Below are 13,544 nucleotides of genomic sequence, written 5' to 3'. Positions count from 1 at the left end.
GGCCTTTAAATTATCAACATGATAAAAACTTTGCTTGAAAAACCTGTTGCACACAATCTACAACTGTACCTTCTGTCATCTGATTGACAGTTTATTATTTTTAGCGAGTAAAATACCTTTATTATAATTGTAAAAACATCCACATTCAGCTTGTGATTCACATGTCTTTTTGCTGTGAAATCTTTACTGGGTTAACACAATAACTTTTATATTGTTATAATATTTCAAGATGAACACTTTACAACTTTACATTATGGATTACTTGATTATGCACACATCATTTTTTTTTAGAAAAAACATGTTAAAATATGAGTATCAAATATGATTCATCAGGCTTTTGAGGAAGTTAAATCATTGTATTGCATTGCATTATATGTTTTAAGAGCTTTGATTTAAAAAAAATAAGCAATAATGAAAACTCGCTGATTTACATTACTATCAGACCTTCATCTTACTGTTGGCCATATAAATATCAGCATCTGCACTAAATTGCGTATTTTTGCTCAGTTTGGGGCTCTAAATAAAACTGAAGCTAGTTTGACAGCAATTCGAGCCTCAAGTTTTTTTGAGTTTGATGGAACAAGCTTTATGCACCTAGAGCCTGTACCATGATGGTAGTTGAACCAACTCAGGCTTACAGGATTAGTTTCGAGTTGACAAAACCAAACCAATCCAACCAGGCTCTGTTGGTACCATGATGCTGATCATCAACTTTCTCTATCAACTCAGGCTTTGATCCTGAGTTTAGGTGTGACATCAGGAGCGAACAACCAATCACATGCTGAGAAAGAGTGAAACTGAGATTTATTTCTCGCGAGAGAAGCACCGCGATTCACTACAGAATATTACGAGATTTCATTTTTATTTTATTTATTTTTTAAACAAATTTACTCAGCAAGAAGAAAAAAGCTGTCTATGAAAGAGGACAACTAAAAGAAAAAGTCTTTCTCAGTGCAAGTAAAAGTTGTGAAGTTAGTTTATAGTTCATAAAGGTATAGAGAGAATTGAACATTTAAGCTCACATGTAGTCATTTTATGGCATTATCTATTGATTCTAAAGCGTATTTATATTACCTTTATAATTATACCTTTAAACTGTGCATAATATAACTGATAAACAATAATTGTACATGTGTGATTGATTAAGGGTATAATAATTACATAAATAATATCTAAATCATACAAAATAATTATTCTAAATAAGCATTACTAAAAGCCGGACGATTTTGTCTTTAAAAAGCATTTGCTGTGTGGTGATTTGTGCTTTAATATGGAGTGGAAACAGGTGGAGTGACTTTATCGCATCAGACATGTGTCACTTTGCTCACAGCTGATTGGTCCAAGTTCGGTTTGCAACCTCACTTGGAACATAACCTGCCCCGGACCAGGTTAGCCGTTGAGCGATGAACACTGCTAAAAGACAAACCACTTTCATGGTACCTAAAACCTAGGATTGGACTCTTTGAGCCAGGCTTTCATTATATATGTATTTTGCTGCATTCAGCTTTCCTTCTACCCTGACCATTTCCCAGTCCCTGCCGCTGAAAAACACCTCCACCTATTTTTTTCGTCATAGTTTATGCAGCCATTTTACTTCATTAAATGCTAAATATGTTTCCCTAGCTTGTGAAATCCGCTTGCTGCAACATTGTGTCTAATCAGCTTTGTCTAAACATAGCATTTTATAATGACAGGTGACATTGTATAATTTTAATTGAAATATTTTTGGCAATCTCTCACTTTGTCTAATCTCCTGGTCATAATTTTGTTCTGTAAAAAAACATTTTACCCACAGCTTGAAGAAGAAAGACTAACGTTAATTAAAGACAGAATACACAGCTGACAAAACCACCACCTTCCCATGGTAAAATCCTTATTTTGTATCTTGCATGTCATTGTTAATGTGACTGAATGTCTAAAATGGAGACAGAACCACACAATGTGGACCAGTTATCTGTGCTGATCATTGGACAGTGCAACACATGGCAACAACAGAATAGCCGTCGTGACTCTATTTAGATCAGCAGATCCGTTTATAGACAAATCAGTTTATTCAAACTATATATAACATATACATGCTTGTGAGCTATGATTATTTAGCAGGTTTGTTTTATTTCCAAACTATCTCTATATTCTGGAAGGTATAGCTTTGATTGGGTGGATCAGTGTCACTCAAATGTATGTGCTTAAATTTCAATCTGGTCATAATACAAATCTATTTTGTTTCTTCTAAAGGCTTAAAATATATCAGTCAAGTCACATGGATTAATTTCACACTTCTTTCATGCTTTGTGAACTCTCATAAAGCTTGCATTTCATTTATAAACAAACAAACAAACAAACAAACAAACAAACAAACAAACAAACAAACAAACAAACAGCTAAAACATTCTCCAATATATCTTATTCTGTTTGGCAGCAGAAAGAAAGCCATACTTGAAACCAAATGAGTGTGAATAAATGAATATAGAATTTTATTTGTTGTCCAAAACTATTCCTTTATGCATCCATTATGTGTTTTAGGGCACATTATAGGGGTAAATGCACATTTTATTAATTTACAAGCTTCTAGTGCTATTCTTATTGATCTAAATGGGTTGCTGTTGATAATAATCACAATAGAAAATTAAAGCAAAAGTGTGTAGTCAGGAGTATTATTGGCAATCTATCCTTTTTTATTAATATAATGCAGAGATTTGCAAGAATGTCACCTCAAAATGAGGTAAATGTGTCAAGTTAAATCACCTAAACATTTTAAAGGAGCTTAAATAGCAAGAACACCTGATTTTTTTCATGAGTCAAAACTTTCAAATTCTACTATTTTTAGCTACCATTAACATAAAAGTAGTATATAAACTACAATAAAAGTATTTTTTTCACAGGTGTAAATTATTATTATTTGGGTATGTTTTAGAAGAAAATACTATTTCAGTTTACAATTTCACATTTAATTCAATGTTACTGGCCGTTTATTTATCTTTTTTTCTTCTTTTTCTCAGTGTACACTTTTGATATCTGCTAATTCCCCTCAGGAGATGGATAAAATACTTTTCTACCAGTATACTAATTATGTCATTAAATGTCATTATATATATATATATATATAAATAACAACATAACAATCTACTTTTTTTTAAACTGTTTGATTTGACTTTTTTTTTTAAATGCAATAAAGCACAATAACTTGCAATGTTTTCTGTAAAATGTTATATTATACGTTTCATACATTCCTTTATTCTGAGGATTATTGACATTTTGACACATAACCATGTTCAGCCCCTCCTAGACCTTCACACAAAAGCGGGTGGTATAAAATGGAAAACACAAGCAGTTTGTCAAACATTCTCAAGCACCTGTGGAGGGATCCACAAATCCACAGGGCAAGCATGGACAGATGTACCATAAAAGTGATATGGATGCTTCAATGGATAGTACTGTACATTGGACTAAGTGCATCACAGACAGGTAAAACATTTTTTATACGGTATATAATTTATAAATATTACATGTTACGTGAAGTAAATGAAAGTAGATTCTCTTATGTGACCTTGATTGCTTATTCAGTGAGACCTTTTTAAATTCCCTGCCCTGCTTTTCCAGTTTTTTCTATTGTCTTCTTCTATTGTGACACCATAAGCCAGAGATACAATTCATATTTAAGCAATCCTTAAGAAAGGCATTAGTATTTCTATGAAATAGTTAGAAGGCATTGTGGTACATAATCTTAGTTTGACATTGATCAGTGATGTCAGCGTGACATAATCCGTCAAATGACCACAATATATGTTCTCAAATTAAATTAATTAATTAATTAATTATTATTATTCATTAATTATTTACTCTTATGTTTTTTTAGTTTTTTTATAGATTAAGGTGTTTAAAAATAAAATACAAATGCATTTCATATTTACTGGTAGGACTTTTTACACTGTATTTTTTTTTCAAAGTTACACATAAAACAAAGAATATTGGAGTATGTTTTACGAGAAAGTGCGTTTTCAGTTTTTCTACTTTGAAATCAACGTGTTACTAAATTCTTGGTAATTTTTTGTGAAATTTAGTAGCAATTTCTGAGTTATATATATATTTTTCAAAATTCAAAACGTCTGTTAAAGGGATAGTTTACCCCAAAATTTCTATTCTGTCATTAATTATTCACAGTCACAACCATGTCATTCAAAACCCATAAGGATTTTGTTAATCTTCGGGAACACAAATGAAGATATTTTTGATGAAATATGAGAGCTTTCTGTCCCTCCATTGACAGCTACGCAATTACCACTTTGACGCTTTAAAAAGGTGGTTTAGTCCACATTTTCTGAAGGGACACGATCGCTTTTTACGATGAACAGATTGAATTTAGGCTTTTATTCACATATAAACATTCATTAGCTCACACATCAGTTGTGCTAAACGGAAGCTCAAGGATGTTCGCTTGACGTGTGAGAACCAATGATATTAATTCTCGTGTTACGCAGCGTGTTTGAGCTTCCGCAAGAACCAATGATATTCATTCTCGTGTTACGCAGCGTGCTTGAGCTTCCGCAAGAACCAAGGTTCATTCATTCGTGTGTGTTTATTCTCACGTTTGAGCTTCCGCAAGAACCAATGATGTTACGCAGCACGTTTGAGCTTCTGCAAGAGGTTTATTATCGCGTGTCAAGCAGGTTCGGTTGAGCTTCTGTTGGCTGATCAATGTTTATATGTGAATTAAACATTGAACAAATTCAATCTGTTCAATCTGATCAAATTCAAATTCAATCCGTTCATCATATAAAGCGATTGAATAAAACATTTGAACTAAACCGCTCAATTCATATGGATTAGTTTTACGATCTCTTTATGAACTTTTTTGATGTGTCAAAATGGAGTGACAGTAAGCTCTCAGATTTCATCAAAGATTTTATTTTATTTTATTTGTGTTCCAAAGATGAACGGATTTGGAATAGTGTTGTCAAAAGCACTGACTTCGGTACCAAGTCGGACTGAAATTTAAAAAATGTGACGATACCAGCATTTCCCTCTAGCGCTGTTGAACGGATTCTTAAACACCTCTGATTGGTAATGGTGTTCACGTGCTCAACATATATGTCTCTGATTAGCCGTTGTGTTCACATGCTCAACGTATTTGTCTGTGATTGCCTACAATCAATAATCGATGCTTCAAAAACATGTTGTCTTCAAAGCAGGCTTGAAAGCAGGCGTCTATCAGAGGATCCATCTACCAGTGGATATATTATGGATCCGTTGATAGTCACCTGCTTTCAAACGCTATCTGTGTATCTGTGTAAGCACTCGCTGAATACATGTTTTTGAAGCGTTGATTATTGATTGTAGCAAATCACAGATGGACAAACACAATGGAAAATTAGAGACATATATGTTGAGAGCGTGACTAATTATGGGGGGGGGGGGGGGATTCAATTTAAATTGAATCCACAAATTGTATTAAAAATTAAAAATTGAATTGTGAGATTCCAAAAGATTCCCAACCCTAATACATAAACATATGAACGCAGGAATGGTTATTCAATGTAACTGTAACTGTGTCATCCCACCTCTTAGACAAACAAGTCTGTAGCACATGGGGTAACTACCACTTCAAGAAATTTGATGGAGACATTTTCCACCTACCATCCACTTGTAATTATATCATGTGTGCAATGTGTGGGAGCACCTATGAAGATTTCAACATTCAGATGAGACGAAAAGTGGTAAATGACCAACCAACTATCATTAACATCACAATGAAGTTGAATGGCACTGTAGTGGAGCTCACCAAAAACTCTGTCAGGATAGATGGATCACTGTAAGTAAAAGTTATTTATGAGGGTGAAAGTTACAGCAACTTTTTTGAAAGGCTGTGATTCAATGTATGTTTTGTGTTAGGATGACTCTACCCTTTAGCCACTCTGGTGTTCTAATTGATAAGAGTTCCTCTTACATCAAAGTCACTGCTAAGCTCGGACTAGTGGCCAAATGGAATAAGGATGACTCTTTCACAGTGAGTAGAATATCAATATGCAAAATTCAAGATGTTTAGCAAGAAAGAAGCTGTAATTGTTTATTTTCAGGTTGAACTGGACATGATGTACCAAAACAAGACATGTGGTTTGTGTGGGGACTTCAATGGCATCCAGACACACAATAAGTTCATAAAATATGGTAACTAATTAATATATATAATACGTATATATATATATATATATATATATATATAGTTATATAGTTATACTCAAAACTTTCAGCTGTTTGCAAAAAATAAATCAAAGAAAAGTAATTGAAATAGCTCAACAAAAACTTTTTTAAGTGGTTTCCTCAAATTCAACTGAAAATGCAACTTTAATGACTTCTGCAGTCACAAAATGATTCAACCCCTTCATGGCAATCATCTTTAGTACTTAGAAGAACACTCTTTTGCTGTTATGACCAGCTGCAAACAAGACGTATAACCAGACACCAGCTTCTGGCAGCGCTTCTAAAGAATCTTAGCCCATTCCTCATGAGCATTCCTCATCCTCATGGCCTCCTGTTCAGTTATACTATTGGGTTTGCTGCAACCGCCTTCTTCAAATCCCACCAGAGATATTCTATGGGGTTCAAGTCAGGTGACGGTGATAGCCACTCTTCCAGGAGTTCTTCTGCAACCAAGCCTTGGTAGAATTTGAGGTATGCAGGATCATTGTCCTGTTGGAAGGTTCAATGACTCGCATGCTTCAGCCTCCACACGCATGAAGTTTTCTCCTAGTATTTCCTGATAATTCAATGAATCCATCTTGCCTTCTACTCGCTGCAGGTTTACAGTGCCAGATGATGCAAAGCTGCCCCAGAGCATCACCGAGCCATCACCATGCTTAACTGTAGACAGAGTGTTATTTTCCTTCATTCTTCTTCCTCCAAAAATAAAGCTGATCCATAGGGCCGAAAATCTGCAGTTTTGTTTCATTGCTCCACAGAACAGAATCTCAAAACTTCTTTGGAATATTTATATGACTTTGAGCAAATTAGAGCCGACCTTTCTTGTGCTTTTGGGTAAGTAGTGGTGTACGGCTTGGAGCTCTGGCATGGAAACTGCATGCGTTTAGTACACACCTTACTGTGTAAGCTAAAACCTCAGTGCCGGTTGCCACCAAGTCTTGCTGCAGATTTTTTGCAGTCACTCAAGGGTTTTTCTAAACCCGCCTTCTCAGAAATCAGGTTGCAGCCATTGATAGCTTCCTTTCTTTGTAACTGTTCCTTTAACTTTGAACTTGCAAACTATGTTTCCATCGGTGTCCGTAGGAACATCCAGTGCCTTCGCTATCATTTTGTATCCTGTCCCTTTTTGTGAGGGGCGATAATATCTTCTCTTAGCTTTTTTGGACATTCTTTTGAGTTATTTCTAACATGCAGTCAAACGTGACACTCAACAAACCTAGCCAGATCAGATATTTCATCTGTTCCAGCTAAAGCACACCTGGTGCAACTAATGAAGCTTAAGACAACACCTTGTTTTGCAGATTTTTATTTGTGCTATTGTGAGTGATTCTATTTAGGGAGTTGATTAATTTTGAGACTGCAGATGTAATAAAAAATTACATTTTTTAGTTGAATTTGGGGAAAACACAAAAGTTTTTGTTTTTGTTTATTGCAAACAGCTGAAAGTCTGTCAATTTTGCCAATAAACCTGATTTGCAATGGGGGTTTAATAATTTTTATGCAAAACAAGAAGCCTAAAATATGTTTTATATGCATAATTATATGAAACTCAGGCAGATCTGTAAATGACTATGGACACTTCGTAAAGATGGATAGTTCAACAGACAGTTGTATGGAACAGATCAGTTCAACAAAGGCATGCAAAAAAATGGTAAGTTCTTTGTGTGTGTGTCTTCACTAAAAAACATAATGTTTTTTTGTTACTTTATTTTTGTTATTGTCTTTGCTCTTGCCATTTTTCCTTCCCCAATGGCAGCTATTTTAGCCATACATAGGAAAGTAATGAAACATGGCACACTGAAGAGTGACCCTATAACACCAGTTAAGAAAAAAAAAAATTCTGGTTATAATTGTTAACAATTTCAAGCAAAGTTAAATGCAAATTTGTTTTCCTACAAATCTAGTCAGTGGCTCAGAAAATTTCCAGACCAGGCTACACATAACAGAATTTAGATTTTTGCTGTTGTTTAGAACTTATGGCATTGCTATGGAAGCTTTTTTTCCGCCATTAAATAACAAATCAAAAAGGTAATTGAGACTTTTTATCTCACGATTCGGACTTTTTTTCTCATAATTGCTAGTTTACACCTCACAATTCTGACTTCTTTCTCAGAATTGCGTGACATGCGTCTCCTCTGGCGAACGAACGAGCAGTGTATGATTATGATTTAGGCAGCATTACAGGCCAGAAGTCAGATTGGATCGGGCCATTCAGAATTATTATCTAGCTCCATCTGGTTGAATATCGGAGTCATCACGCCGGTATGGTGAGTTATAAAGTCAGAAATGCGTGATAAAAAGTCAAAATTGTGAGTTATAAAGTCGGAATTGTGAGATATAAATGCAAAATTGCGAGATATAAAGTTCAATTCTGAAGGAAAAAAAGTTTTTTCTCAGAAATGCGAGTTAATGTAACTGGTCCTACTTGACCCGCTTTGAGCAGGATTCGAACCGGGGTCTCTGGGGTTGCTAACAAGGATGACACAGCCACTAGATTCCCTCTTGAGGCCAGGGGAGTGAGGTTTACATGCACAGCTCTCACTGGCCTACGTCTGTTACCCCTAAACCTCAATTCCATCCGGGTCACGGCACTAAAGGTAACCGGTCCTACTGGACCCGTTCTGAGCGTGGGAGGCGGATGCGCTAACAAGGATGCTAAAGATCGCAGCCGCTAGCATCAGTTGCTAGTGCACATCTTGAGGCCAGGGAAGTGATGTTTACACACACACAGCTCTTACTGGCTTACATCTGTTACATTTATACCTTAATTCTGACTTTATAACTCGCAATTGCAAGTTTATATTTCACAATTCTGACTTTATATCTTGTAATTCTGACTTTATTATTCGCAATTGGGAGTTTACATCACGCAGTTCTGAGAAAAAAAGTTGTGATTACCATTTTTATTTATTATTCTGTGGCAGACACAAGCTTCCATACATTGCAACGGAACAATAGTGACCGTATCTCACAAACTTGAAATTCAGTTATCTACCATTGCTAATGTGAAGTGCGTTATAAACAATTAGAGATTTTCAAGAGTATGTTTGAGGAACTTACCAATGATAAATGGCCTAATTTTCCATGTTTGGCGACCCTTGGACAATATGTGAAAGGATTAAAAGTGTGTAAAATGAGAGCCTCCCATTCTCCCATTTTCTTTCAATGTTTAAAAATATTTTTTATTGACAAATATTTTTTATTGACAAAACATGAACTGATACCACACATTAACTCACCTATATGGCATAATCCTGATTTTACTATCAATAAAACTCCGCTTAACAATACTAAATGGAAAGAGAAAGGTATTACACATCTACATCACCTGTTTACTGGCAACACCTTCGCTACATTTATAGAATTAATACAGAAATTTAACTTAGGAAAAGAACAGTATTACTATTACTTACAAATCAGGAATTCTATTAAAACCACAATCGGAAACAAAGACATTGCTCAACCTCCCCCAATTCTAAAAAATATCACTACAATTAGTAATTCATCAAAAACACTTAGTAAATTATACACCTTAATATCATCTATAGATTTTAAAACAATAGTAGTACCAGTTAAACAATGGGAAAAAGATCTCAATATCAACACAAATGACGAATTCTGGAAAACAATTTGCAGAAACACTTTTATCATTAGTACAAACATAAACATCCAGTTAATTCAGTATAAAATTATACACAGAACACACATAACACAGCGTAAGATGTTTAAGATGGGACTAGTAACATCCGATAGTTGTACTAACTGCAGTGTAAATACACCAGACACTTTCCTTCATGCATTCTGGCTATGCCCACCAGTTCATCAGTTCTGGATAGATGTCGCTAATAAACTATCGAGTTTCTTTAAAATTACAATTAATGCACTCCCGTTATTATGTCTTTTAGGTGACACATCTCAAATTAACCCTCCCTTTGAACATTCAAAACCTCTGCTCATATCTCTAGCTATCGCCAAAAAAACAATATTACTCAATTGGAAAAATAAATACCAAATATCAACGACACAATGGCTACATCTATTAAGGGACCATATTATTAAAGAGAAACAAACATTAGTAAATAAAAATCATTTATACAAATTTAATAACATTTTCAGTCCACTGCTCTCATTCTTGAATATTGATTAAATCTAGCTAGGTAGTCGATGCCTCAACTTATATACTAAATAGATTAATAATAAGGAAGCACAATATGCATAATTACTAATCTCTGAGTATTGTTAAATACATCAGTCGTGTATACATGTGTGTGTTTATATTATGTTCTATAAACTTTACTTTTTGTTTTACATGTAAAAGCTGCATATTGTTATTAGGGCCCAAGCCTTGAAAAGGCGAAGGCCCTATTGTTTTCCTTCGTATTATTAGGGCCCAAGCCTTGAAAAGGCGAAGGCCCTATTGTTTTCCTTCGGATTATTATTATTATTATTATTATTATTATTATTATTATTATTTTTCTTACGACTATTCGGGCACTTTTGGGTCTCTTAACGTGCTCAAAAACTCTTGAAACTTTGCACACTGGTCAGAACCCGCGGCCATTAGAGCCGGACTGAAGCTGGTACCCGGGCGTGGCAGGGGGGCTCGACAGCGCCCCCTGGAACGCGGTCCGAAAACTTGGTCCATAAATCAAACACGCTTGCGTGTAATAATATGAAACTCGGTACACTTATAGATCTCATCGGGTCATATATCCTTCATGCTCTGACTTTTTACCCCAGCCCAACAGGAAGTCGGCTATTTGGCGTAGTTTAAAAAACACATGCAATGGAATTTAAAATACTCCTCCTAGAAAATTCAACCAATCACCACGAAACTCGGTGTGCATGAAGTCAAGACATGGAGGATGAAAAATTGCCAGGGGATTTTTGATATCTCGAACGGTTTGGCCGTGGCGAGGAAACGAATTTATGGCGAATATTGGAAACAGGAAGTGTGTTATAACATCCTCATACATTAATTGATCTGGATGAAACTTCAGCAGTGTGTTCGCTGTAAGAGGCCGATCACATGGATGTGACTATTGTGAGTCAAAGTTATAGCGCCACCAACTGGCAGCAGGAAGTGTGTCACTTTCAAAATGCTTTAAAATCACCCTCTTATTTTTACCCGATTTGCTTCAAATTTTATGTGTATAATGTAAACACACGGCAGATGTAGACCTGTGAAAGGATTATTGATATCTTAAATACTGTTGCCATGGCAACGCTTTAAACTTTAATATTCTTTTTTAAAGTATTTGAGACTCTTAGCATGCTTGAAATTGCATGAAACTCGACAGACACTTTACATTTATTGCCTAGTACACTTGTGCAAAGTTTCAGAAACGGGCGTGGTAAGGGGCTCAGTAGCGCCACCTTTAGTCAAAAATGGGGTATTAGTTTTACCTACAGTAACAAAAATCGGTATTTATATTTATCTCCCCGAGCCGGACAACTTTCTAATTTACAGTCATTAGCTCCGACCAACAGGAAGTCAGATATTTTGGTTTGAATGTGATTTGATGGGAATTTTGCCAGTCTCTCTCAGTGTCTGTGTGTGTGAGAGAGGAGGGGGGGCTTTATTTTAACCCTTTCTCTGCTGTGTGGGACTTCTCGGGCACTTTTGGGGCCCTTAACGTGCTCGAAAACTCTTGAAACTTTGCACACAGGTCAGAACCTGCGGCCATCAGGGCCGGGCTGAAGCTGGTACCCGGGCGTGGCAGGGGGGCTCAACAGCGCCCCCTTTAACGGGGTCCGAAAACTTGGTCCATATATCAAACTGAATATTGCATGAATTAGTATGAAACTCGGTACACATATAGATCTCATCGGGCCGAACAACTTTCGTGCTCTAAGTTTTACGCCAGCCCAACAGGAAGTCGGCTATTATGGGTTGTATGAAAACGCACGCCCCTGGAATTTTATATACTCCTCCAAGAAATTTAATTTGATCTTCACCAAACTCGGTCAGCTTGAAGTCAAGACATTGAGGACGCTAAATTGCGGACGGATTTTTGATATCTCGAACGGTTTGGCCGTGGCGAGGAAACGAAGTTATGGCGAGAAAAGAAAAACACAATGTGTTATAACGTCTTCATACATTTATTGATCTTGATGAAACTTCAGTAGCGTGTTTGTTGTAAGAGGGCGATCACATGGATGTGACTATTGTGAGTCAAAGTTATAGCGCCACCAACTGGCAGCAGGAAGTGTGTTACTTTCAAGATACTTTTGACTAAAGTGGTGGGGTTATTTTTACCTACAGTCACAAAACTCGGTCTGTATATTGTGCTTATCGATCCGGACAACTTTCTCATTTACAGTCATTAGCTCCGACCAACAGGAAGTCAGATATTTTGGTTTGAATGTGGTTTTGTCTCTCTCTGACAGAGTTCCCCCTGCCATTCTCTCTGTGTGTGTGTGTGTGTGTGTGTGTATGTGGGGAGGGAGGGAGGGAGGGAGGGCACACACACAGACAGCCCCCCCTTTTCTGTGTGAGTTTGGAGGGGAGCAGAAAGACTCACACTGATACAAGCTCTAAAGCAGACTTCTTCTCGACAGTCAAAGCGGGGTTACGTTATTGCCCGTCGTGCACAGGAACCCGAAAGGCAACGGGGTGGCGGCTTTTTATATATATATATATATATATATATATATATATATATATATATATATATATATAAATATAGCTGCAAGCAGCGATGGAGGGCCCAAGCCGGTGGTAGCGCCAGCCCGGTGCCTTTATTTTCTTACGACTATTCGGGCACTTTTGGGGGCCTTAACGTGCTCAAAAACTCTTGAAACTTTGCACAAATGTCAGAACCCGCGGCCATTAGAGCCGGACTGAAGCTGGTACCCGGGCGTGGCAGGGGGGCTCGACAGCGCCCCCTGGAACGCGGTCCGAAAACCTGGTCCATAAATCAAACACGCTTGCGTGTAATAATATGAAACTCGGTACACTTATAGATCTAATCGGTTCATATATCCTTCATGCTCTGACTTTTTACCCCAGCCCAACAGGAAGTCGGCTATTTGGCGTAGTTTAAAAAACACATGCAATGGAATTTAAAATACTCCTCCTAGAAAATTCAACCAATCACCACGAAACTCGGTGTGCATGAAGTCAAGACATGGAGGATGAAAAATTGCCAGGGGATTTTTGATATCTCGAACGGTTTGGCCGTGGCGAGGAAACGAATTTATGGCGAATATTGGAAACAGGAAGTGTGTTATAACATCCTCATACATTAATTGATCTTGATGAAACTTCAGCAGTGTGTTCGCTGTAAGAGGCCGATCACATGGATGTGACTATTGTGAGTCAAAGTTATAGCGCCACCAACTGG

The 13,544-nt window shown here is 36.7% G+C and overlaps 1 protein-coding gene across 1 annotated transcript in view; it reads left to right on the top strand.

The window, feature by feature from the left end:
- Window positions 1-611: 611 nt before the first annotated feature.
- The window catches only part of LOC306987696 (mucin-5AC), a gene marked incomplete at both ends in the record, with an annotated part of 35,131 nt that continues 22,198 nt past the window's right edge, over window positions 612-13,544 (top strand). The window contains 4 exons of the mRNA XM_079592196.1: window positions 612-689; window positions 1,331-1,388; window positions 5,566-5,809; window positions 5,890-6,004. Of these exons, the coding sequence (XP_079448322.1) occupies window positions 612-689; window positions 1,331-1,388; window positions 5,566-5,809; window positions 5,890-6,004 (495 nt within the window). The remainder of the gene's footprint in view (window positions 690-1,330; window positions 1,389-5,565; window positions 5,810-5,889; window positions 6,005-13,544) is intronic.

The sequence above is a fragment of the Phoxinus phoxinus genome (genome assembly GCF_949152265.1).
Source record: "Phoxinus phoxinus genome assembly, chromosome: 2".
In the NCBI taxonomy this organism is placed as follows: Eukaryota; Metazoa; Chordata; class Actinopteri; order Cypriniformes; family Leuciscidae; genus Phoxinus; species Phoxinus phoxinus.
The sequence above is the reverse complement of the archived record's forward strand: the minus strand, read 5'-3'. Positions and strand labels throughout refer to the sequence as shown.